The following is a 27,882-nucleotide window of genomic DNA, read 5'->3' as shown; positions in this document are numbered from 1 at the left end:
GCCTGTCTCTAGTCGTGCCTCTTCCTCCCCCGTGGAGGCCACAGTGGAAGGGTCCTATCTCCCCTCGGCCTCCGGAGGTGGTTTGGCGGCTCCCTCCCCCTCCCCCGTGTCGCGAGTTGGCGCCGCAGCCACCCCCGGCTCCGCGCTCCCGGTCCTTCAGCCCGGCGGTCCCGAGCCCTTCCGGCGCCCCCTCCTCTGCGGCCTCCGGCCTGCTCTTCCCCGCGAGACGGCCGCCCCCACCTGAGCCCCAGCCCTTTTCTCTCCCCGCCGAGCCGCGGCGGCAGCAGCAGCAGCAGCAGAAGGAGCCCGGAGACGGCCGTGGCTGAGGAGCCCATGGCGTACAGTCAGGGAGGCGGCAAAAAGAAAGTCTGCTACTACTATGATGGTGAGAGGCAGAGCCGGCGGGAGGGCAGGGCTGGGGCGCCGGGCCCGCAGCCGCGCGGGGCTCTGAGGCCGCCGGAGTTGAGGGATGGGAAGGGGGAGGGATCGCCGCCTGCCCGAATCTTAACCCATTGCGGACCCATCTCTGGGTGTGGGACCCCCTCCGCGGGGAGCCGTCCCAGGGGACGCTGCGACGGCAGCCGGGTGGGCACCCCACTTTCCCTCCCGACGTTCTGTCTCTTGCAGTGCGGTCCGCCGCCTCTGGGACGGCGCCGGCCTACCCCGGCTTCTTGATGGCGGGGGAGGGGACGGTTCTCCCTGGCATCTCTCTCGCCTGCCACTCGTGGGAGCAGAGGTTGGGGGGTACCTGCTTCGGTCTTTTGCAGCCGACCCTTACCCCGGGGTCGAAACAGTACCCGGGCCCAGACTCCACACAAAGCCCGGCGGCCCCGGGAGCTCCGCCCCTCCAGTCCGCTTCGCTCCCCGCCTCCCCAGCCCGCTGGTTCCCCTCCCAGTCTGACTTCACGGAGCGCCTTCTTTCTCCAGCCTCCCGGGCCCCTTGAGCCGTGTAGGTGCTGCAAAGTAGTTACCGAGGGTGGAGACCCACGTTCGGCTGGGGAACACAGTCACCCCGATGTTTTGTGTGGGTTCCATTCCCTCTCCTTTGTTCGCCGGTTTTTTGAGCGCCACTTTCTAAGCATTCAAATGAAAAGGCTGCTTCACTTCCTCAATGAAAACGAGGGTTTTCGAGTTTGAGGCAGTTAGTTTTCACGGGAAATAGGACGGTGGCAGGGAAAGATGAAGCTGTTACTGTGTGTGTTGTAGATCAAGCCACTCCGTGGCTTGCCTCTCTGAGAGGTGGTTACCACCCACTTCTTTGTTGCTCTTTGTTCGATTAGGAAATACCACCCTGGTTTGGAGGTTTAGGTGGTGGGAGTCCTGGTCTAGGAAAACTTTGCATGGTGAAGAAGTATTGAATAATTAGATAACCTTGAGTTCATGGTACATGAAGTAATTGTAAAAGTCAGATTTTACTTTGAGGGTTTCTTCGAATTTGAAGTTGGAGTGGTAATGTTAGATCTGAATCCTGTTTCCTGAGCCAGCCTAAATTACACTAAGTAGGGTAGTAACCTCTTTTACAGATTTCACAAAGATCTGAACGTGGTAAATAGTTCCGAGCAGGTTACTCTCCAGAGACGGAATTCTAGAGTACAACAAAGAAATTAGGCTTAACGACCTGGAAATCCTATCTGATTTGTCTGAAGCAATACAAATTTTGGAAGCTGTTTCCTACATTTGGTGTATTAAAATACAAAAATCTTAGGTTTGAGAAGACCTTAGAAGACAGGGCCAGATTCTGATTTGGAAATGGACATCTTTTCAGTTAGCAAGGATGAGTCTTTTAATGCCTGTTTATATAAAATAATCACGTGTCATTTGTGGAAAAATCGAAGATCTTGCAGAAGAAATCCAAACTGATATTTGGTAGCCAACACTAGTTAAAGCCATGTTTTCAACATTGTGAAAGTACCACATGTATGTGTAATACATGCTGGTTTGAAATTATGCCATCGTGGAGGAGGGGATTACATTTTAACGTCAATTCTTAAAATTTTTTTAGTTTGGTTTTTAACACTTTATGCATATTTGGGGACACTGGCAAACCCCTGGCCTTGCATTCACATCGGAAAGTAAATAACCATGTAAATTAATTTTTTAAATTATGTTGTTTCTGAGATTTAGAGATTTGTTCTTGTCAGAGCTTAAGATAGAGGAGAAAAGTTTAAAAAGGTTGGGGAAACTGATTCTAAAGCTCTTCCTGCAGCTGTTAGTTGATGTTGGCAGTGAAGAATCCGCGTGTACCTTCTTGGCACTAAGCTTGAACTGCAAAACCAGGAGGTAGACTAGCAGTTTTATGAACAGCTATTTGTTCGTGGACCTACTTATGATGGGTATTTGTTGAGGGAATGGGAGTGAGCGCTGGTCTGAAGAACAAGCTGTAGGCTTCATAGGTAGAATGGAAGAGTGGGAATAATTTAAGCCCCGTGATTGTGACTTTCTTGTAGACCATTCATCTGCTTTACCTGATGGCCAACAACAGCTATATAATTGAATGCTTGGAAACTTCTGGTCGGGTTATCTGTTTTTGGTCTGTGGTTCTTCCTTGGCTCATTTGGACTATTTGGGGGGGTTTTGTGGGGGGGGAGGTTAATGAAATATTTTGCAGAGATTATTAAATTGGATGGGTATTGTGCTAACTATTATCTTGTGATAGTATGTCAGGCTTTACATAATTCCAAAAGCTCATGTTTGTATCACCAAAAAACTATTTTGTCAGGTTACATATAAAGGTAGCAAGTGTTTGGTTTTTAATTGTGAAAGAAGAGGATGTAAGTAAAGCAGCATCTGCACCAAAGAATTCTGTTACTAAATATACCACATGGATTAGATTGGGAGGGGATAGTATCGGTAGTAATAGGGCCTTTAGCTAGCATAGGTTAGCTGGTTTTAATTTGTTGGTAAACTGGAAGAAAGAAAGATTAAAAAGAGTAGAGTCGCAAATTCTATAACCATAGGAATCCTACCTTTAGGCGTACTGAGACTGTTAGGCACTCTTGGTGACACAGAAAGAATGTCTAGCAAGTGAAAGGGATTCTAAAGACAGGTATTTTTCTGTATTTTTCAGAAAAATACAGAAAGGGATTCTAAAGACAGGTATTTTTCATGTATACTTCATAGTCTTCAGTGCCATACCCTTTTGATCACTGGAATGCTGGTTCTAAGAGAAACTTGAGGCATCCTTAAACCTTTGGGAAAAGTGAGAGAAGTTCATATTTCTCATAGCTAGTGACTCATGCCTCACATTTTTCAAAACCATTATTTCTAGAACTTGGCCATCTTGTTGTATGTGCTGCAGAGTTATCAATGATCTCTAAAAAGATAGAACTTGTCTATCACTGAATCTCTTCTGGCTTTAAAAAGGATGTGATTTCTGTACTTAAAATGTAATTAGCAAACCAAGCTCTGTTAGGCCATGATTACAGTATGTTTTTAACCCTTTATCTAGAAGTGTTGACTTGTCTTTGTTTTGTTTTGAATTAAACTGGAGACTAATCACATTTAATGCCTGTTTTACTGTGTACATCGTATAACAGGGTTGTATACGGTTGTATACTTGACCTTTGGACTACACAGATCCACTTATACACAGACTTTTTTCAAATACACTCCATACCTGTGGATTCAACCAACCACTGCTTGAAAACAGTATTTTCAGTCCACAGTTGGGAATTTGTGGATGCAGAGGGATGACTGTATACATTGTTTCATGTCATTTTATATAAGGTACTAGGGCATCTGGGGATTTTGGTGTCCACATTGGGGGGCGGTGGTCAGGGGAATCTTAGAACCAGTTTCCTGCAGATATTAAGGGAGTGCTGTGGTTCAGGTTTGGGGAGTCAAAAATTGTAGGCAGATTTTTGGCTACAGGTGGTGGGGATCTGTGTCTCTAACCCGCATGTAGTTCAAGGGTCAACTGTATACCTAATTTATACAATTATGCACATATTGGTCTGTGCACTTGTTTTTTCCTCATTTTGGCAGGGTGCATTAAAATGTTTGGAGAGCCCTGGCTGTTGTGGCTCAGTGGATTGAGCACCAGCCTGCAAACTGACAAGTCCCCAGTTCGATTCCCAGTCAAGGCACATGCCCGGGTTACAGGCCGTGTCCCCATTCGGGAATGTGAGAGCCAGCAGATTGATGTTTCCTTCCTTCCCTTCCCCTCTAAAAAACAAATAACTTCTTTAAAAATATTTAAAATGCTTTTCTGTGCTACAGGAAAAGAAAGTATTAGTAATTCTTTTTAACAAACTTTAAATGCCTCACTTGACAAATCGTTACAGGAAATAGCTGGAATTGGGGAAGAGGAAGTAATCATAATAGTATTAAATCACAGATGAGGCCAGATTTAAAAGTTCAAGTATGAAGATGTTTATGTTGGTTAGTAAGTCTTACTTCTCTCTGTTTTAAATAGCATTTGGCTTATACTTGTCTGTGAAGTCAGTTTTGGATTCAGAAATATCATATGGGCTTAAGTCTCTAGTCTGCCAGGTAAACAAAAGATTGAGTCTTACGAAGGAAATGAAAGACTGTATGTTTGATAGTACGAGAGGACACCTTTATAGGGTAATCAGACAAGGGAAGGCCTGAAGGAAGAGAATGAGTGGGCTAGCCATGAAAAAGTTTTTTCCTACATAAGATATTGCAAACTGCACTCACTGTAAGAACCTGGGAACTTCCGCCAAGATGGAGGCATAGGTGGAAACACTGTGCCTTCTCCCACAGCCAAGTTTGAATACAACAAAGGTTTGGAGAACAAAAACACAGCAAAAAACAGAAAATTGAATTGTACAGAAGTCCGACAACCACTAACTGTTCAACCGGGACGGTAAGAGGGGTGGAGCCAGCAGCGGAGCTGGGTCGGGCAGGAAAGATCTTCAGACCTAGGCGCGCAGGCAGCCTGGACCCAGCTGGGGTGTGGGGCAGACTGACCGCGGTTGCACATTTGCACACAGTGAGATGGACCACGCAGGCCCCAGGGGGCGAGGGCTGACGGTGGTGGCACACTCGCGTGCAGTGGGACGAAAGGGTCGGGCCCAGTGACAGTGGCAACCAAAGCACCTGTGGGGGCCGAGGCGGCAGACGAGACGCCATAGTTCCTCGTTGACCCCGCCCCCACATACAACGTCACAACCCAGCGACTTAGTTGCCCTGCTCTAGTAAACACCTTATGGCTCCGATCCTGCTACAGAACAGGAACGGACAGCCTGAAAGATGGCGCAAGAAGAACTCAAAGTCCCAGAGCCCATAACTCTCAGCGACCGAGAAATTGCCAGCCTCTCAGAAGCACAATTCAAAACACTGTTTATCAGGATGCTAACAGAACTGGTTGATTTTAGTCACAAATTAGAGGAACAAATGAAGGCTAAACGAATTGAAATGAAGGGAAATGCACAGGAAACCAATAGTGATGGAAAGGAAACTGGGACTCAAATCAAGGGAGTGGACCAGAAGGAAGGAAGAAATGACCAAACAGAAAAATATGAAGGAACAAGAATTCAAAAAAATGAGGAGAGGCTTAGGAACCTCCAGGACATCTTTAAGCGTTCTAATATCCAAATTATAGGGGTACCAGAAGGGGAAGAGAAAGAGCAAGTGGAAAACTTCTTTGAACAAATAATAAAGGAGAACTTCCCCAACCTGGCAAAAGCAATAGACTTCCAAGAAATCCAGGAAGCTCAGAGAGTCCTAAACAAGTTGGACCCAAGAAGGAACACACCAAAGCACATCATAATTACATTAGCCAAGATTAAAATGAAGGAGAGAATCCTAGAAGCAGCAAGAGATCAGGAGACAGTCACCTACAAAGGAGTTCCCATCAGACCGTCAGGGAATTTCTCAAATGAGACCTTACAGGCAAGAAGGGGCTGGAAAGAAGTATTCCAAGTCATGAAATCCAAAGACCTACAGCCAAGATTGCTCTATCCAGCAAAACTTTCATTTAGAATGGAAGGACAGATAAAGTGCTTCTCAGATAAGGTCAAGTTCAAGGAGTTCATCATCACCAAGCCCTTATTATATGAAATGTTAAAGGGACTTATATAACAAAAAGAAGATAAAAAGTATGAACAGTGAAAGGACAGCAAACTCACAGTTATTAACAACCACACCTAAAACGAAAGCAAACTAAGAGGATAGCTAGATCAGGAGCAGAACCATAGAAATGGAGATCACATGGAGGGTTAGCAACAGGGGAGTGGGAAGAGAAGGAGGGAGAAGGTACAGAGAATAAGTAGCATAGACAGTAGGTAGAAAATAGATGGGGGAGGGCAGGAATAGTATGGAAGATACAGAATCTAAAGAATTTGAGACACGGGGTCATAAACTAAAGGGGGGAATGGTGGGGAAGGGGTGTGCAGGGTGGAGGAGAATGAGGGGGGGAGATGGGACAACTGTAATGGCATAATCAATAAAATATATTTAATAAGAAAGATGGTTTCTTATTAAAATACTGTATTCTATATTTGTCCTTTTTGTGTCAGGTTTCTCCCTGCCATTCTTTTCTAGTGACTGTAAGTGCCATTGCTCTCCCAGTAGCTGTTAACTTAAGAAGATTGGCTGAGTTGCCCTGCCTAAGTTTGAATCTTGCTCCTCTCCTGGCTTGCTTTGTGATTTGGCAGTATTACCTGACTTGTCTGCATCTCACCCTTCTTCACTGTTACAATAAAATAGGAACGGTAATAATACTACATCATAGGGTTGTTAGGAATATTAGCAGACAAAACCTGAAGTGAGCAGAATACTGCCTCCTAATAAGCACTCAGTAAATGCTAATTACTACCATTGTTATTTTTTTCATACACTCTTGTCGAGAAATTGTAGTTGTACTGTCTTTTTTATACAGATTATTGGGGTCTTTTCCATTAGATTGTTGGTGGCTTTTCACTGGATATATTCAGTATGTTCATAGCTAGAGGATTTGATCTTAAGATGTAGTAGTATTAGAAACATTTCAACTTGGTAATTTTTACACAGGCAGGTGGAAGTTTTGTGAGTGAAGACTAGAGTTTCTTTATTCTTCTTTCATGATCTTTGGTGGTGATGGTAATTTAGAAATACCTTCCTTGCATTAACCTGTGTACATAATGCTTCGTGACATTAATGGGCTTTCCATGTGTAAGAATTCATTGAGATCAGGCTGCTTTCAAGGAACTACATGTACTGCCCCGTGAAGGACAGCGCTTTATAGCAGATTCTTCCTTGAAAGGTAGATTGTTTTCCACACTCAGCCTCTGAATCTGAATTGTGATAAATGGACAGGCATGTTACATATCCCTATAGTTCAGCTTTGCTACTTGTCTATATTGTTTTAGCTTTGTTGTTGTCATCTGCATTAAGAAAGGTGGCTTTCTATATGACCATGTATATATCAATTGTTTTCAGAAGGGAGCTTGTTTGGAAAATGATGGGTTAAGTAAATTAGAGGTATCATATCATGGACGAGAGAAACAAAAGCCTTTTGAGTTCTCAGTTACCACTAAACAAAAATAAAGGTATGTGTTGAGGCAGGCTTTTGAAAGATGTTTTTATCCTGAAGGTGGGTAAATGGCATTATTTGTCCTTAGCTTTTATTATGTAAACCCATGTTGAAATAAATTACTTCAAGCCAGTAAAATCAGCTTGGCTATCCTAACAATATTTTGGAGCTGCTCATTTAAAACTAGAAATAGTACTGAAGGTAATTTCTAATATAGACTATTATAAAAAATGCCTATTATGTTAGAAAAATAATACATATGTTTAAGAGGCTTCCTTAAAATGTTATTACAGAAACAGTAGAACTTTACCTAAAAGTATTGACTTTTTTTGAAGTTATATGTGACTTTGGTGTTTATTTTTAAATAAATCTTAAGAGTTTGGAGTATAAAGTGTTATAGAAAGATAGGCCAGGAATAGGCCACTTCAGTGCTGAAGAAGAAGACAAAATACATAAGTCAAAGTAGAAAATATTAAAGCTAGCGTTAACTTTGAAAAATGTCATGAGATATCATCATTGTAAAACTTTTGTTTAGGATCCACATTTCAGCTATGAAATTTCCCTTGACTGTGATGTGGGTACAAAGTATGTTAGTCCCCATAATACTAATTAGAAGGGATTTCTGGGATACTAGCAGATCATTCAAGAAGTAATATTGCTGTAAACTTCTAAAATCATGTTAATGAAACTCAGAGAATTTACCTTAACCATTTGAATTTACCAATGGATTCTAAAAGGTATCATTTAAAGGAACAAAAACTTTGTTTTTAAGTGAGTAAAGAGTATTTCACTTGGACTAATCTTAAATAAGAAATTTTAGTAAACTGTAAACCAGGAAAACTTTCTTGCTTTAAACTCTAAATAAACAATATTAATGGAGTCATTGGCATACAGAAGTGTGCATAATAATATATTGGTTTTCTAATACAGTCTGAAAGTTGCAAAATCTAATATTATTTAAGATTTTAAATAAATCTTGTTTCTGTGGTAAATGCCTTCTTAATGGTGGACATATGTAAATTTACATAGTTCATGAAGATTCTCTTGTTTGTATTGTTCAGTTTGTCTCTTTTTCTATTTTAGGTGATATTGGAAATTATTACTATGGGCAGGGCCATCCTATGAAACCTCATAGAATCCGCATGACCCATAACTTGCTGCTAAATTATGGCTTATATAGAAAAATGGAAATATATGTGAGTATACGTTTTGGTAAATACTCATTTTTTTTTAGCTACTATGAAACTTTATTATTCCCTTTGGTGGAGGGTATTTAATGGAAGAAAAGGTCTGAAAGAAAATGGAAACTTCTCTTTTTGTTCAATTCAGGGAAAACTATACCTCTCTTTTTCTGCCTGTCTTCAACAATTTAAAAAATGGTTTCCCCTACCACAGGTTTTTACATTTCTGGAGAACAACTCTGTTTAGCATACCAAATGTTTTTGTTGCAGTAATAGTTGACCTGTCTATGCTGCTGAAGAGTTGATTTAGGACACTTACAAAAGAATTACACAGAAAATTCTGCATGTATTTATTGTTGTACAGAAAGAACACTGTCAACGCACAGAGTAGAGAATAACATAAGATGTAACTGTCGTGTTTTGGTAGATAAAGATGAGAGTATATGTAGACAGATATAAGACACAAAAATTCTTATCTATTTGGGGAGAAAAAAGTCTTGAAGCAGTTAATGGTATCAGGGAATATTGTGAGTTTTTTTCTTTGGGTGTAGACATTTAGAGAAGAGGTAGGTTAGCTTTCAGTCAGAAAGCTTTGGGGAGAAAGTGTGTCGTAAATGAAACTGAGGTCTTCAGAACAAAGGCAGTTTGGTTAGGCATCGGAAAATGAAGAGATTGTGAACAAAGACTTATGGAGAATGAGTTCCACTCTGGGAGGTCATTGATAAAATCAGTGGATATAGAGCAGGTTTATGATGGAAAAAGAAAGCAGCATTTATGAACATGGATTTGAGTTTAATGAGGATTGGCCCATTTTTACTGAAATAAAAAAGTGATGTAAGTCATAGTTTGTGTTAGACCTGTCTAATGCTTTTAAAGTAAGAATTAGCTTTAGAACTTACTTTGTTCTGGAAGACCTATTTCTTTTGAGAAGACTGTTAGAGGAAATTGTGTGCTTTATGTTTGATAACTCTGATATAACCAGTTGTAATTAAACATTTCTAACATTCATTTTTCTTCACAGAGGCCTCATAAAGCCACTGCGGAAGAAATGACAAAATACCACAGTGATGAGTACATCAAATTTCTACGTTCAATAAGACCAGATAACATGTCTGAGTATAGTAAGCAGATGCAGAGATGTACGTGTCTGTTAAAAGTGTATAATTAATATTGTCCAAATCTGGGTATTTTCTCTGACCTAAAATACAGTTTTAATTATTTATTGACATGAAAGGTCAATGTAAAAATATTAAAGCTACTTTTAAAAACAACTCACTGAAGCCTTCTGGTCTGCCAAACTGCCAGAGAGCTATTTGGATGTTTCTTTGTCCTTTGTTTTGGTCCCATGTTAAGTTTAGGGTAATGGCTGTTAGTAGGGAGACCCCACGCCCCTGCTTTAAAAAAAATAATTATACTTTGGTTGGCCTTAGCTTGATGTATATGCATATATACCTCTTGTCTTCTGTTTGGGTAGTTTAGTTAATCTAGACTGTCATACATGTTCTTTGTTACTTCCCTTTGTTGTAATATGAATGAAGATTTAAATTTTATTCTACAAAATTCTCTTTTTAAAAAGTACATTACTACAGATTAGTTGGCTTGAAGGTGGAATGCAAAATGTTAACCGAAAATTATTGGACCAGTGTCTTTTAAAGCTTGATACTGGATTACATTCTCATCATTGTTTCCATTGATGGACTTCAGTGATAATTTTTAAAAATGAACGGTTTCAGCCCTGATTTGTGTAGCTCAGTGGATTGAGCGTGGGCCTTCGAACCAGAGGATCGTGGTTTGATTCCCAGTCAGGGCACATGCCTGGGTTGCAGGCCAGTTCCCAGCGGGGGGGGGACACATGAGAGGCAACCACACATGGATGCTTCTCTTGCTCTCTCCTTCCCTTCCCCTCTAAAAAAAGATAAATGAATAAAATCTTTAAAAAAAAATCTACAGTTAAAAAAAATGAACAGTTTCAGTAATACTAAATTAAGTGTATTTGTGCCATTCATAGAATTTCATATACTTTGCTATCACATATTTTGTTTAATAAAATGCTATAATGTAAATAAAATAGATCTTTTTTTTCCAATGGACATTCAGGCTTAGATTAAGAAATCATGAGTAGCCCTAGGGCAAAGGAATTAAGGTTATTTAAAACTTACATAATACTGAGTTGTGTTAAGATTATGATTATGTCTGAACAGTAAGAAAATAAAATTTATGCATTGTGGTTCTAATAAAATTAAGACTGTACAAAGCTATATATAAGATTATGACTTATTGAAGAGGTTATACTTTGGGGGTGGGGACAGTTTAAGAATGTGTTACGCATACATACCTATATCCCCTTCGTTCTATCATTATTAAGGAACTAATATATCTTGAGGGGTCATGTATCTATGTTTTGTTTCCTTGTGCCTTACGGGACCCCTTCTCTACCTTGACTGCCATGAACTGACCTAGTTAGTTCTTACCATTTTTTGAAGATCACAGTTAACTATGGGCAGGGGCAACCAACTGTTCTATCTTTTTAGTACTCAACTAAAATACATTATGGTTATAGATGTTTTGCATACTTAGGAGTTGTGTGTGTGTGTTTTAAATAAATTACAAAGCAATTGAAGTTACTCTAACTTTTTAGAATCTCAATTTATTATGTTTGAAAATGTGTACAAAATTTAAGTTTATATTTTAATTTAATAAAGGCTAGTACCTTTTATATTTGAATAGATTTTGATTTCTTGTTAATAGAGCAGAGGTAGTCCACAAATAATCCTGGTAAGATTTGGTAGTGGTGTTTCTATTATAATACTTTAGTTATATTGGATAAAATTATAAATTATATTTTTAAATTGCAGACTTTAGATTACTGTTATGATGTGTGCATGTTTTATGGTTGCAGCAAATAAAAAAGTATTTTGTGGGAAATGGTTTTTGTAAGAAAAGGCTTTTAATAATTTACAGAATGGATTGAAATTAATGAAATCCATCTTTCACAGTTAACGTTGGAGAAGATTGTCCAGTGTTTGATGGACTCTTTGAGTTTTGTCAGCTCTCAACTGGTGGTTCAGTTGGTAAGTATCCTGATTCAGTTAAACTTAAAGTTGACTTACACTCTATGCATCTTTTGGGTTATTTGTTTAGCAGAAGCCTCTCACCCCCATGTTTCATGATCATAATGACTCTAAGGTTTTTTGTTTTTTTGTTTGCTTGCTTTTTTTTTTACCTTTTAGTTTCTTACTGCCATTTCATTTTCACTTTCAGATTTCTTTTTTCTTCCTCTCTTCTAGGTACCATTGTTACTCTAGTAACCATTGTTGCTACCACTTTCCATATATGCTCTTATTTAGTCAAATCACAGCTGTAGGAACATACTTATCTAAGGAGAAACTGCTGACTATTAGAGTTCTGAACAATGATTCTTGCCTTTTATGAGTTTAAACTCTTGGTTTACCCATGGCATACTTTTTCCTATACTGCTTTTGTCTAGGTATGTTAATTTTTAATTTTAAACATTTAAAAAACCTGTCCCATCTTGATTCTTAGCTGGGGCTGTGAAGTTAAACCGACAACAAACTGATATGGCTGTTAATTGGGCTGGAGGATTGCATCATGCTAAGAAATCAGAAGCATCAGGATTCTGTTATGTTAATGATATTGTGCTTGCCATCCTTGAATTACTAAAGTAAGTTAACCTGTGCTGATATTTTTCCTGTGAAAAAGTAGTTTAATTAAAACAATAAATGTATGACTTTTAAAACAACATGTAGTAAACAGGTTGAAAATAGTTAATGGTGAGTTTTTGACAGATTTATTACAAATCACTGTAGAAATAATAGGAAATTTGCTAATTTCTTGGACTGTTAAGAATGAGAAATGCATAATGAATGTGTGAAACTCCCATTAGGTACCCTTTTAAAAAATAGTAAAGATAGTTCAGCAATTTAAATTTGAGTTACAGTTTCAGGTAATGAAAAATGACATGACCCTGAAAGTTTATGTTCTAAAATTTTGTAAGCTTTTTAACTTTTGATGGCAAATATTTGAAACCTGTGTTAAAGAAAATTTGGTTACCTATTAAATTAAATGTTAACTGCCTAGCTTCCTTAGAATGGGGCTCTGTTTTCTAAAAATGGGTATTACCATCTCTAAGTTGCTAAAGGAATTAAAGTTATCCTTAACTGCAGCTTGAGAGAGTATCTCTAAAGGTACATGAATGTGAATTTGGAGTTACTAAGTTAGATTTTTTCTTTTTACCATCATCAGTTGTGACACATCTAAACAGATACCCTTTTATATTGTAGTTAGTGTTTTCTTGCCTTTGAATGTGTTGCCTGTAGCTATTCCACACATACTATTTAAAGAGACTGATTTTTCAGTCATTTAAAGTTTTGTGTTGACTCCTCAGATCAGCAGCTGGGCTGTGGCAGGTGACTAAGAGCCCAGGAAAACCCCTTAAATATTGCCTTGTTATTAATTTGCCATTGATGTTGGTACCTGTGTCTTCATCTCTGAGCGGCAGTTCTTGTTCACATGCTAATAGTCTTAAGCCTAAGTTTGTTTTTCTGGACACATTTCTTCAGTTGGCACAGTCAGACATGATTTAATTGACTGTTGATTAAAAAGCTTATGAGCCACTCAGAAACTTTTGCTCACCGCTTTATTTTTATGAAGAAACTGTGCTATGATGAGATAGACTCTGTTTTTTGCATTCTGAGGTTTCTGAATCTTGCTTCCCTTTGAGTTAAGAATGAGTACTTAGTCTGGTAGTGCCAGTTTATATTATAATCTTTTAACACAGCTGTGGTATCATTGTACACTAAATACAGTGTTCTGCCAGCTACTTCAGTAGTAATCCTCGCTTCACAGTGCCTTGAAAAGATGACATTTGAAGTTCACTTTCCTTTTTTCTTGTTTTGACATGGGTGTGCACTGGTAATAAGATGTTGCAGTTTGTGATACCTGCGGCTTTTAAAATGCATTTGAGTTACAACTGCTTACTGGGATTTGTAGTTTCTAAGCAGCACTGTGAAGTGGTGAGAGTACCACGTGTGGTTTCTGTCCTGACAGCTCAGCTCTGCAGTTGAAGCACAAAAGCAGCCCTAGACAGTAGGTAGACAGATGAGTATGGCCATGTTTCAGTAACATTTTGTTTTTGGACATTGTGATTTTTCTGTCATTTATTGATCATGTATCATAAAATATGCTTGTTTTGATTTTATTTTTTGAGTCATTTAAAAAATATAAAAACTATTCTAATCTAAAAGCTGTACAGAAGAGGCCATTGGCCAAATTTGGACAGACCAGACATTGTCAAATCTTATTTTATAAGACTGATTATTTATTAGAGACATATTTTAAAGTAACAGTCTTAAAAATGGTATGATCTTCAGTTGTTAATATAAAGAAACATGTACTTACTATGTTTTTAAAGCACGTAGAATAGGACAGATTTCACAGCAAGTGTATTTTCTCACCTAGATAGCACCTAAAGGGAGGATTTAAAGGTTGAGATTCATATTGTAAGTTCAGATGTTTGATTGGTCTCTTAGCTAGAATTAAAGTAAGAAAGGGCATTAAGTGTTCTGGAATTCAAGAGTCCATGGTGGTTCTTTCCATATTAAAACTTTTAAATAACTTAGTGTGGCTTCCTTTTCAGGTACCATCAGAGAGTCTTATATATTGACATTGATATCCACCATGGTGATGGTGTTGAAGAGGCCTTTTACACAACAGATCGTGTAATGACTGTATCATTCCATAAATACGGGGAGTACTTCCCTGGAACAGGGGACTTGAGGGTAAGACTGAATTCTGTCTGGATAAATATGAGATTAAGCTAGGAGGCTAGTAATTGTGTACTTAAACTAATATTTTTCTTGAGTTACTAATTTGAACCTTATACATAGAATTAAGTCATTTATATGCTATAACATCTGCTAGATTTGTTTTGCTTAATACAGGCTAATTTTTTTAAAAATCAAATCTTTATTGTATTTTTTCCCATTACCATTTAGTTCCCTTATACACACCTCCCCTAACAATCACCACACTGTTGTCCATGTCCATGAGTCCTTTTTCCTTTTTGCTCAGTCCCTCTACCCCCTAACCCCTTCCCTACCCCATGCCATCCAGATAAGCAAGGTTTAATGAGACCTTACAGGACTTTTCTTTTGCTCAGCTATTTTTAGTTGAATAAATATTTCTTAACATTAACAAAGCACAAAGCCGTTGTCTTGATGTATACAGTTTGAATCTTCAGAATGTCCTTATTGATAGCCTACATTGGTATTGATTAGAAAGACTTAAAGAATAAAATACTTGACTAAGTTTTTCAGGTTCTTGTAATGCCCTCCTTTTATGATTGGTCTTGCTTTAATGGGTCTGATTTTAATATCTTTTTTCCTTAGGCTTAGGAAATTCATTGCAGGTAAATACCATAGCTTATCTTGGCTGCCTGCTATATTAAGTGCATTTATTTCTATTACGTATCTGTTATCTTTTTTCATGTGGTACTCTTGTATTTTACGAATATAAAAACCAATGTTTAAGTCCTGTTCCTGCAAACTTCTTGAAGTTGTTCTTTTTTTTCTTCACTAGCTTTTTTGTTTTGTTTTGTTTTGTTTTTAACCAACCCACATGCATGTTGAAGTTTATAGTTTATTTAGCAACTGAAAGTTTAACACGCCTTTAATGTATTCTTTAAATGTGTGACTTTTTATCTGACCACAAGGTGATGGTCTTTCCATAAGTTGTGATGGTAAAACCGTTTTTTATTATAAATGGGTAGGTTAATTATTTAATTTATTTCATTTTCAGTTATGTGGCTTTTAAAATCACAAATTTAAATTTTCAGTTCCTTTCCAGATAGCTCCTTCAGTGCCTTTCCCCACTTGGTTTCACTTTATAGACCCAGTGGTTCTCACAGTATATGATCTTTAAACTAGCAAAAATCAATATCCGCTGGGAACTTGTTAGAAGCACATACTCTCAGATCGAGAAACACTAAGTTATTCTGCACACTAACGTTTGAGAACCACTGCTCTAAACCAGTAGAATTCGCTTGTTTACAGTCATTGCATCCCTGTAGAAATGAAGGGGGAAAGGGGGCTTCTTAACATTAAGCTTAAGGGAGAATAGTGTCTTCATAATATAATTCTAATTAATCTTAGAAATGGGGGTATGTTAATTTTTGACAGAATTCTTTTGATTGCTTGAAGTTGTTAGAGAAGGCGTGTCTTTAAAAAAAGACTTGAGGGTGACTTTGAACATCTCTTCCTCACTAAGCTTTTTTACTCTATATGAAAAGCCATCATAATTTTTTCCTTTTGGCTATTACATAGGTGTCCCCAAAATTTTGTAAGGAAACTAAAATCAGTCGTTACATTGTATGTATAGTTATATTTGGGTATTTGTGAAACTTAAAGTGTATCTTTGGATGCTATTTTCTACCTGAAAATTCATTGTAAATCAGAAAAGAGGGCTACTCTGAGCTTAAATCATAGTTAAAACCCTGTTTGCATTTATTAGCTCAGTAGTGTCTAGGTGGAAGAATAAAAACAGATGTGTGATAAAATAGCAGTTGTGGAGTAAGAAATGAAAAAGAGTAACAGCTCTGAGTTGCCAGCCTAGAGTGATAACTGCTGATCAACTTACTGTATGAGACAGGACCCCCCAAAAATGAGAATTGACTTTTGGAGGGCGGCCCCTTGTAGTACAGGATTTCACCCCTAGGTGAGTGTTCTAGGAACCTGTGTGTATCAGTGCACTAGCTGGCCTTGTGAGACACTGTGTTCAGCTTCAGTGAATTTTTTATTTGAAGACTCTTTCAGCACCTTTGCCCATTTCATGATGGATGATTTACAAGTGCACCTGTGCACACTGTACTGAGTGCTCAGCAGTTTTGGACCAAAAATGGCATGACATCTGTGCCCCACCCTCCTTATTCAGCTGATCTCACCCCAAGTGACTTTTTTAGTTTCCACAGACGAAAAAAAGTTCTCAAAGGAAAATGTTTTGATGTGGAAAAGGTGAAAGTAAAAAGAGCAGAAGTAATAAAAGGCATCAAAATTGACGAGATCAAAAACTGTTTTGAGCAGTGGGAAACTGTCTCGATAGGTTGCAGCAAATGCAGAGTACTTTGAAGGTGACTGAAGTTTTAACACGGAAGAATAAATACACGATTTTTTATGATTAAATTCTGGGTTTTTTAGGTTGTACTTAATGTGTGACCTAAATGTACAACCCTCTCGTACTTAATGCCAGAGTTTATTCCAACTTATTTTTAGTGCAGGAGTCTAGGGATTCACAATACTTCAGTTTATCTACATTTGTATAACTTTTATTTAGTTACATAATAAAAATTAATTTCTTTAAGAAAAGTTGTGGTGGGTGTAATTCCTCTTGCTTTTTCTTCATCGAAAGTTGGGTCATTTAGGGTGGTGAACACATACTACAATGTGCAGAGGATGTGTTGGTGAATTGTGTACCTGAAACCTGTATAACTTTGTTGACCAGTATCACCTCAGTAAATTCAATAAAAAGGAATGTTGAGTCATAATCACACTAATATTGAAGGACAAAATATGCTTTTCAAAAAATGGATTCAGGCTAAGATTATTTCATGAAAGATAGGGAAATACAAATATTAATAGTTTTGAAGATTCGGATTTATTGAAACACTGCCATTTAAAACGCATAAGAATCAGTCACCCACAGTCCAGTCCTTTTGTGGTGTTAAGGCACTGTTTTGTAGAAATGTTTTCTATCTCATCTCTCCTAGGAATATATACATGTGTGCGTATATGTCCTTATCTACACACACAAAGAGATATTTCTGTACACACATGCATTACATATACAAATAAATATGCATTGTGTGTGTGTGTGTGTGTGTGTGTGTGTATTATGTGTGTATAGCTGGAACCTAGCCATCACCTCTCCTTTGCTTCTTTTGGGAGGTATTAAATACTTAGAGTGGTATTTACTCAACAAGTAGAAAACAAACTTATTTCAAGCCTGATTAAAGAACAGATACTGATGCTTTAGTATGAAGCTGTTAAAACTTCAAGAAAATCTGGAGCATTTCTTTATCTTTTTTTAAAGATGTTACTTATTTCTCGAGAGAGAGACGAAGGGAGGGAGAGAGGGAGAGAAACATCAATGTGTGGTTGCCTCTTCACATACCACCAACTGGCACGTGGCCTGCAGCCCAGTCATGTGTCCTGACTGGCCCCCTCTGGTTCACAGGCCAGCACTCAGTCCACTGAACCACTCCAGAGAGGCCGGCTTTTCTTTGATCATGTGTAAACTCATGCCAGATTGTGAGCCACAAGAAGGATTCTGCGTCACAGAAAGAACCCTGTCCCTCGGGGTTCTTTGGCTTAGTATTATTTTTTATAGTTTTACTCATGAAAATTTCTTGCTCTGTTTATGGTGAATTTCTTGGGTTAATGTATATAACTTAATATTGCCTTGTTTATGTTAAACTCCCCAAAATAATCATTACAGGTTCATTGGAACTGGTTCTTTCAGCTTTATAGCAGCCTATAAATGTTAAAGCATGCATTTCCTCTATTCTGTGTTATTTCCTTTCTCAACCTACATAATGAATTCAGAATTGGTCCTTGTTACCTGTTCTTCTAATCTCTTAAACATATTTTAATAAATATATTGAATTTTTATTATAAAAAATTCTCTAAGACCTATTTTATTTCATATTTTAGGATATTGGTGCAGGAAAAGGCAAATACTATGCTGTCAACTTTCCAATGAGAGATGGTATAGATGATGAGTCATATGGGCAGATATTTAAGCCTGTAAGTATTACTAATTTTAAAATTTGAAACAAATTTGAAAATCAGATTAGAGGTAATAACATTTGTTATCTTGTACATAGATTATCTCAAAAGTGATGGAGATGTATCAGCCTAGTGCTGTGGTGTTACAGTGTGGTGCAGACTCACTATCTGGTGATCGACTTGGTTGCTTCAATCTGACAGTTAAAGGTAAGCAATTTAAAGGGTAGTATGAGTAATACCTGGCCAGGTAACTTAATTAGTTAAGAGCATCCACCCAATATGCCAGGGTTGCAGGTTTGATTCCTGGTCAGGGCATATGGAAGAATCAACCAGTGAATTCCTAAATAAGTGGAACAACAAATGGATGTTTCCTTCCCTCTCTTCTTCTCCCCCCTCCCTTGTCATCCTCACTGCCCTCCTCCTCCCCCTCCCTCCCTCTCTCCCTCCCTCCATTCCTTCCTCTCTTTCTGTACCAAATTCAATAAATAAAAATTTTTTAAAGTTAAATAAAGGGTGATAGTCCCCAAATTACTGTTAATCTTGTTCCACTATGGCCTTGTTGTAGTCTTTTTTGGGGGGGGTCATTTATGTCTACATTTATACATGAATAATTTTATATGGCCTGTTGCAGTATCAGCCAGGACAACTCTTTTCAGTGTTTTTGGTTGATTCTTTTGGTATATCTTTCTCTGAATAATGTGCACACTTTAATTTTTCACGTCAGCCTTGTCTATTCACTTACTGTTATGAAAGAAGAGGGATTTAGCTTGTTTTTATCGCTTTATCCCCAGTGTTGTGCCACAGCCTTCTACTCTTGTATCTCCCATTTTTACCATTTAAATCTGGTGTTTATAACAGAACTTTCATTATGGTATTCAGTGTTATAGTATCGTCAATAACATTTAAGTACGTTTCAGCTTACCAGTTTTTCTTTATTGCATAACTCGCTCTTTTTATCCAATATGTCATTTACTTAATTTCCTCTTTACATATTATTAAAAAGCTAGTGTCTGCGTAGCTTCATATGTTCAGATGCATTAAGTATCCTGTCAGTTTAACCTTGAAGGACACCTTTCTGATCTGGTCCTGTTTGGATGAGTGTCCTCTCTAGACCTGGTAGAAAGTAAGCTGCTCTTGGCTTCTCTGTTTTATTGGCTCCCCAGATTGCTGTTTCCTCTGTCTTCCTCTTAATTTGTCTCTCATTTTGGTGGAGCACATTTTTAAGTGGCTTCCTGAGAAAAGTTGTATGAGAGATTAGGAGATTACATTAATTCCAACACTTAAATTGATGAAGTGTTGACATCCACATATGATAGAAGTCCAGATCAAAATAACAAAGAAATGACCATTATGGAATGAACTTATAGCAAAAAAAAATAAACTTGAAATTTTACTTAATGAGTTCTTAAAATCATCGTGAGTGTTGTACATGATTTTAGCGGGGTTTTTTGTGTTATTTTTGCTAGCAAGTTGATGATCTGCTTTGAATTCTCTCATGGATGTGAAGAGTTCTCAAATAGAACTTTTTCTAGAATGACTGTTGGCCTAAATATAATTAAATACCTAAATACTAAAGTTAAATATTAAAGGCTATTTTATTTCATGTTAATTAATACTCGCCACCATATCAAACAGTGTTAGTTATGATATAATGTTTTATTCTGCTTTTTTAGGTTGAACTATATGACATTAATCACCCTTATTCTTGGTAGGTTAATGATGCCCAAATAACAGCCACTTTACATTGTTGAACTTCATATGTGTATGATAACCATCTGTTGCCTCAAAATGCATATGATCTTCCAAAAATGATCACCAGATGTACTCTTAAGATAATGTATTAACTGTCAGATTTTCAGCTTATCTCTTTGAAAGTTCTCAGTGCTTTCATAGTTAAAAGCAATAGCATTTATAATTATAAACTGCAGCCTTTTACTTATAATAATCTATATATTTCAAGTGACTGATAGGATTTCATTTGTATAAAGTATATAAGATTAGTAATCCCAAATCTTAAATTTGAGTGTAAACTTTTTCCACTGCCATTCAGGTTTCTCAGGTCTGCTAAAGTCAGTTACCTCTTGTTTATTTCCTTCCTGCCTTCATTTATGTCGTTACCGTTGTGTTCAATCTTCATTTTCATAGATTTTAGCCCTTAAAGAAATCCCTTTATAGTCATTTTTATCAGGTTTTGAGATATAAAAAAAGCCAATTTCTTTGTGTAGCCAGCTATCCATACTAGGAAAGTCTGTAATTAACTTTATATTTTGTTTTAAAAAACACTCAAACAGTTATTATCTTTTATAAGAAAGTCATGTTTTTCCAATAGCACTAATCAAAATTGGGTTGTGAATTATATAATACAACTACTGAAAAATACTAAATGAAGATGTTCACAGTATATAATTATAAGAAAAAATATTACTAAACTATAACTCAGAGGGAATTGAAAGGGATTGTTTTTTAAAAAATAACTTTGGATGATGGAGTTTTATGTAGTTTTTCTTTTTCTGTTTTTCCAAATATTTTTTAACAGGTATGGCTTTATTCCATAATTAGAGGGGTTTTTTATTTATTTTTTTATTTAAAGATTGACTTAAGTGCCTGAATATTCTAAAAAGTTACTAGTAACTTGTAACCGATTATTAAATTATGCCATTTATCCAAGGGAAGTATTGTGTTTTTATATTAGGTTTACTTTATATTCACATTTCTACACATAGAAGTTTTTAATAGTAATAGGCATTAACTTTATAGTCTTTGTTAAGAAAATTTTCCATAATGCCACTATTTAAAGATAACCTACAATTAAAATTTGTTAGCTAGTCTTCCATTGTGCATAATGTTTATTGTTACTTGATTTCTTTTCCCCATGTAATCTCGCATGAATAGAACATCTTCACATCACATAGCATCTTCCTTTGTTAATCAAAGTGTTATATTTAAATTGTAATCTTAATATAGTTGTATGTTTCACTTCTGTATCAGGAACACTTGCTAAAATAGCCAGTATGTCTTACTGGATTTTGTGTATCATTGTGAAAAGTGCTTTGATAAAAAGTTTTAGACTGGAACATTCTTGACATTTTTACATGTTATTTAGAAAAGCCATTTTAGTTGATTAAAATTTTGTGTTTGCTATCTTTTTAAAATTCTATTTTTCAACTATAACAATGCAGACTTACTGTCATCTAAATCTCTTTGTCTTAGGTCATGCTAAATGTGTAGAAGTTGTAAAAACTTTCAATTTACCGTTACTGATGCTTGGAGGGGGTGGATACACAATTCGTAACGTTGCTCGCTGTTGGACTTACGAAACTGCAGTTGCCCTTGATTGTGAGATTCCCAATGGTGAGTATTCTTATTATGATATATTTATTGAATTAATTCTCAATGTATAGAAATAGATGTATGGATTAGATTTTAAAATTGTGAATAGGAGACTAGTCAGTTAATGAATTCACTTTGCATTCACTTTTAAAGATTTTCTTTGGAAATATTTCTCAAGTTGAATCTGGATTTTTGTGCATGGATTTGTGTGAAAACTGAGCTTTTAATATGTAACTTTATTTCATTGTTTTTAATAGAATTGCCATATAATGATTACTTTGAGTATTTTGGACCAGACTTCAAACTACATATCAGTCCTTCAAATATGACAAACCAGAACACTCCAGAATATATGGAAAAGATAAAGTAAGACATTACTGAATTGTTTTCATAAATATTTGCTACAGCTTTAGAACCTTTGGAGGGCCAAGTGCAATAAGTTATTTTAGCTTTATACATAATTCCTTTGTCTTTTTCAAAAGCATTTGAAGCCATAAAATTATTGATTTAATATTTTAACATAATGGAAAATATATGGGTTTCATAGCTCAAAAATATTTAATCTTCTGTTAGTTAAAATCCGCTTTTAATTTGCAAGGGGCACTATAATTCTACACCTTTGACCCCCCAACCGTTAGAAGAATTTACTTATTTTTAGAGAGAGGGGAAGGGAGAGAAAGATCAGTATGTGGCTCTGGCTCTGGCACACCCCCTGCTCAGGACGTGGCCCTGCAACCCAGGCATGTACCCTGACTGGGAATCTAACTGAGGACCCTTTGGTTCTCAGGCTGGCACTCAATCCACTGAGCCACACCAGCCAGGGCGATACCCTTGTTTTAAATGGAAGTGAAATGAAATGTATTTTCATTAAAACATTTCAAAGCTTTGTGTCAAAGAATGAAGTATTTAGAGACATGGTAATACAGGCCTGGATTTGTGTTGTCTCTACCACACATTCGCTCTGCGACATTTGGCAAGTTAATTTGCCTTCGTGTTTGTATTTCCTCAACAATGAAATAATGGGAGAAGAAATAGTACCTACAATGTAAATTTTGAGGGTTAAATGGGTTCATAATATGTAAAGTATAAGTGCTCAGTGAATTTGTTCCTTAAGTCATAGGTTAGCTAAGTAAGATAGGAAATTTTTGACTTAATGTTTTCTCTTAACATTTAAAAGGAACTTGAAAGAAAATGAGTTTTGTCTAATAACTTTGCATGTGTAATTTAGACAGCGATTATTTGAAAATTTACGCATGTTACCTCATGCACCTGGTGTCCAAATGCAAGCTATTCCAGAAGATGCTGTTCATGAAGACAGTGGAGATGAAGATGGAGAAGATCCAGATAAGAGAATTTCTAGTAAGCTGATGCCTTGATGAGTATTTTATTACATTTTTCTGTTTTATTAAAATAACACTACAAACTGAAAGCTTTAGATGCTCAAGAACACAATGGGTCTTGTTTCATTAGCACACTATTATTTTTGTCTCTTTTCCGTTTTTAATTTTACATAGTTTAACTTCCTTACGTCTCGGACTGATTTGAGTGTCAGCAATTTCAGTTTCTATGACTATATATGATCAGAAGTTTCCACAAACTACCTGCTTATATATATTTGGGTATAAATTGAAAAATAAACCATTTATTTAGAGTGAGTTGAGGAGTCTGAAACACCTTTTGTTTGATGCTACAATCTCATTTCACTTAAGACAAGTGCTAGACTTATAACCTAATGGTATGCTATTTGGTATTAATGGTATATTTATTTTATCTACTTCCCCTCTCAGCTCTAAAATAAAAGGTTACTTTTTGAATTATGGCATCACCCTTGCCTCCTATTAGAACAGTTTTTTTCTCTATAAAAGTTTTTTTGAGATCCCCCAAATGTTTTTCATGTTTATTTGAATTATTTCTTTCTATATCAAAGCTAAATTTTTAGTATTTAGCAAACCATGCATTCAGTTCTAATCTTGACATTGTTAAGTACCTGTTATTCTGTACTTTTTAATGTAATGGCGGATTACTATTTTTGTTAAAACTGTAATTATATATATATATCAGTTCGAGCATCAGACAAACGGATAGCTTGTGATGAAGAATTCTCAGATTCAGAGGATGAAGGAGAAGGAGGTCGTAGAAATGTGGCTGATCATAAGAAAGGAGCAAAGAAAGCTAGAATTGAGGAAGACAAGAAGGAAGCAGAGGACAAAAAAGCAGGTGAGTTTTTTCTAGTAAATGTGCCTTAAAATTGTACTTTTTAAAAAAGTAAGTATTGGAGGTGTGCGGTGCTAGGTAGGTGACTTTTTCCCAACTATCTTTTATTTAAGAGCTCTCTAAATGTTAATCACATCTGCTTTTGTAATGTAGGAAACCTTACTGCCTTCTCTTGGTTTATATGGGCTTAATATAGTGAACATTCTACTGTGATACAGATGAGGTGAGAGAGAAGACCAGGTGATTATAGATCATTTACAGTGTGTGAGCAAAACTGAAATCTAAGGTAATTTTTGACTCCCTAAAGTTTATTTGCTGGGAATAAAACACAAGATTACATTATCCTTAGAACAATTTGATCATTTTGGGAAAGCTCAGATAATAGACTTTCTTCAGAATTGTTTGAAGAAAACATAAAAACTGTCTTGAAGACAGTGGAGATGTCTAAAAGATAGGAAGGGGTATTCATAGCATATCTTGACAAATCTAGTTCTGTTCTTTTACTTGTGGATTTACTCCTGGAATATACTGTTCTCTACCATTTTATAATTTTGACTTCCCAATGTATTACAATTATGGCTTCAGTCTGTTCTTCTGTACTATTGACATCCAGAAGTTTTAGTTGTGATTGAGGTAAGGAGTACTGGAGCTTTAGCTCTTGGATTTTTCTACTGTTTTTCTTTTTTCCTCACTCTCAGTGTGTCATCTGTCCTTTTTGGGTTTCTTTTCCTTTTCGAATCTTTTTTCTTTGCTTTTCTTCCAAACGGGAAAGTAGGTACACTGGGATGTTTGTCTTTCATTGCTGTGTTAGCTAAAGGTGACAGTACCTCTTGATCTGTCTTCATGGCCTGGTAATAGATTAATCTTAGCTCCACACTTCTATTGCCGGTATTAACTGATATTTTTTTAACTTAAAAAAAGTTTTTTATAATATTAATTCTTATGGGGCTTTGCAATTGTTAAAATCCCTTGGCCTACAGATAAAATATTACCATGGAAAACTTTTTGAGAAATTTAAGTTAGGGCCATTCCTTTTCTTTCCTTTCCTAATTCTGTTTTTGTACTTTTTAAGATTACATATCCAAAATTAAGCCAGAGTCAAAACAAATGTTAATGTCCACAGGTTTGTATTTTAGCTGAGAAGAGTCTCATGAAATGTCTATGTAGAATGCTTAATAGCAATATTTATAATTTACTGTATCTTTATTATTAGGTCATTGCCTCACAGCTTTGATTATTTGCTTATTTAAAGAACATATTCAGTCCCAGGTGGTATAGCTCAGTGGATTGAGTGCTGGCCTGCAAACCAAAAGATGGCCAGTTCATTTCCCAGTCAGGGCACGTGTCCGGGTTGCGGCATAGATCTCTAGTTGGGGGCATGTAAGAGGCAACCATGCATGGGTGTTTCTCTTCCTTTCTCCTTCCCTTCCCATCCCTAAAAAAATGTATATATATATATTAAACTTAATAGGAGTAATTTTAATTTTAAATAATAAAATAATCATATTTGGGCTTTTTTCCCCCCAACCTCGAATTACTACCATTATTCCTACCATTTCATTTGATTATTATGTTAAAGTTTCAGTATTTATAATGAGGGTTAAAGACAAATGATACAAACAATAGGATTTAGCCTCTGCTATGTCTTTGGGCTCATCCGAATCGAATTCGCCCCTCTTCTGACAGTGCTTGAGTCACATTGGTCTTTCAGTTCCTACCGCCAACCTGCTAATTCCTTCTTGTATCAGAGTTCTTTTGTTTGTTTGTTTGTTTTTTTAAATATATTTTAAAACATTTGTTTATTTCTAGAAAAGGGGAAGGGAGGGAGAGAAACATCCATGTGAGAGAAAAACATCTATTGGTTACCTCTCACATGAGCCCCAACTGGGGAACTGTACGTGCAACCCAGGCATCTATCTGCCTCAACTGCATATCCAACCAGCAAGCCCTACCCTGGGGAACGATGCCCAACCAACTGAGCCACACTGGCTAGGGCATTGTGTCGAAGTTATTTTAAGTTTTTCCTCTCTGTTCAAGATACTTCTCCCCTTTTTTACCCATGAGCTATTCTTCAGGAAACCTTCAGATTTCACTTTCTGCAGCCTTTTCTGATCGCCGAGTGCTGGGTTCATGTCCCCTGGCTCTACAGCTTCGTAGCACACACTCCATGTGTAATACTGAGATCCCGCAGAAGCAGAACTTGCAAGAGGACAAGGACTGTTTGTTACATTGGTACTGTGAACTTGGGTCCTTTAGCATAGCACCTAACACAAAGCCTGGTCAGTTATTATTGAATTCATAAATGGTAAGATTATATATGACAGCTTTTTATCCTTTAAGTAAGGTATACTTTAAAATGTGTTAAATTTCAAAAGTATTTCTATTTCACAATAGGTTTTAACCTCTTCTAATTTTTGTTACAGATGTCAAGGAAGAAGATAAATCCAAGGATAATAGTGGTGAAAAAACAGATACCAAAGGGTAAATTATATTACTTACCTTGTCATTTTTATATACTATATGAATAATAAACACAATTACTTGGGTATGTATTCTTCTTAGAGGTACTGGACTGAGCCTGAGAACATCAGTAAGCCTGTGAGCTGCTCTGAATTGTGTCTGTGCTGGCACACAAGACACCAGGCCGTCTTAACCATCAGTTGATATGTCATCTGTTTAGCTGCCCATCTGTCACTGATGTAGCTTGCTTAAAATCAGAGATCAATACTAATCAGTGTTGTAACTGAAGAATTTGTATTCTTTTACTGAGACCTCTTTTGCTATTAGCATTTGTACAGCCACTTCATGGTCTTCCATGGTGCTTATTTCTGTATATAGGATTTCATCCTTTTGCAAGGTGGGTACATTTAAGAAACTCTGGGCTAGCCTAACTTTTTAAAAAAACATAAGGTTTTTCTTGTCAGAAAGCTTATTTAACTGCTTGAGCACATACAATCTTGTGCTAGCCTTTATAGGATAAGTTGAAAAAGATTATAAAACTACCGGAAATATTAAGGCAGTCAGTCAGTACTTCAAATATTAAAGCGCTTCTGTCAGCTTCTGTGTTTCTTGGCACAGGTGTGCAGGGCCTGTGTTTAAACTGAGATTATATTATTTTTAATATTTCACATTGCCTTTTTTAACAGAGCCAAATCAGAACAGCTCAGCAACCCTTGAATTCGAAAGTCTCTCCAGTTTCAGAAGACATTAAAAAATGAGAAAATATTGGGAAGAAAATGTTTTCTTTTTGAAGACTTACGGCTTCATTTTATACTACTTTGGCATGGACTGTATTTATTTTCAAAATGGCTTTTGTTTTTGTTTTTCTTGGCAAGTTTTAGTGTGAGTTTCTAATTATGAAGCAAAATTTTTTTCCACCATGCTTTATGTGATAGTATTTAAAATTGATGTGAGTTATTATGTCAAAAACTGATCTATTAAAGAAGTAATTGGCCTTTCTGAGCTGATTTTTCCATCTTTTGTAATTATCTTTATTAAAAAATTGTACTTGGATTGTCTTGTCTGTTTTTTTATAATATGAAATTCTTTTTCAGAGAGGAATGACATTCTACATTTCTGTAGAATTAGAAAACACGAGAGGTGAAAGATACTGATTACAATTCAAAGACATCCATTCACTGTTTGTGCAAGAAAGAGTATTTGCGGTAGTTACTATTTTTAATGGAAGTTCTACCACCTTGTCCTCTATAGGGTTAGCTCAGGGGTGTTAAACTCATTTTCACCAGGGGGGCCACATCAGCCTCACGGTTGCCTTCAAACGGCTGAATGTAATTTTAGGACTATGTAAGTGTAACTACTCCTTAACTCGGGGCAAAGAGGTGGTGCTGCTACCAGGTAGAGACAAGGCGCAAGGTGGAGGGCC

General features: G+C 36.8%; 1 protein-coding gene across 1 annotated transcript; it reads left to right on the top strand.

Annotated features, from left to right (window-relative positions):
* Positions 1-79: 79 nt before the first annotated feature.
* Positions 80-27,512, top strand: HDAC2 (histone deacetylase 2). The gene is made up of 14 exons (XM_037065076.1): positions 80-385; positions 8,561-8,673; positions 9,680-9,797; positions 11,655-11,729; positions 12,202-12,340; positions 14,315-14,456; positions 18,381-18,473; positions 18,554-18,662; positions 21,666-21,806; positions 22,043-22,151; positions 23,014-23,144; positions 23,847-24,002; positions 26,423-26,480; positions 27,146-27,512. The coding sequence occupies exons 1-14, from the start codon at positions 334-336 to the stop codon at positions 27,174-27,176; spliced, it is 1,467 nt and encodes a 488-aa protein (XP_036920971.1). The 5' UTR covers positions 80-333; the 3' UTR covers positions 27,177-27,512.
* The last annotated feature ends 370 nt before the right edge of the window (positions 27,513-27,882 follow it).

Source organism: Sturnira hondurensis, unplaced genomic scaffold (genome assembly GCF_014824575.4).
Source record: "Sturnira hondurensis isolate 20B ecotype Veracruz unplaced genomic scaffold, ASM1482457v3 Scaffold0015596, whole genome shotgun sequence".
NCBI lineage: Eukaryota > Metazoa > Chordata > Mammalia > Chiroptera > Phyllostomidae > Sturnira > Sturnira hondurensis.
This window is presented reverse-complemented; position numbering and strand designations above follow the sequence as displayed.

What these genes read in the sequence shown, in the direction of transcription:
- HDAC2 (XM_037065076.1), top strand. Translation starts at nt 334, where the DNA reads ATGGCGTACAGTCAGGGAGGCGGCAAAAAGAAAGTCTGCTACTACTAT. An exon ending in GCCATCCTTGAATTACTAAA is followed by an intron (nt 12,341 to 14,314) that starts GTAAGTTAACCT and finishes CTTCCTTTTCAG; the next exon opens with GTACCATCAGAGAGTCTTAT. An exon ending in GAATATATGGAAAAGATAAA is followed by an intron (nt 22,152 to 23,013) that starts GTAAGACATTAC and finishes TGTGTAATTTAG; the next exon opens with ACAGCGATTATTTGAAAATT.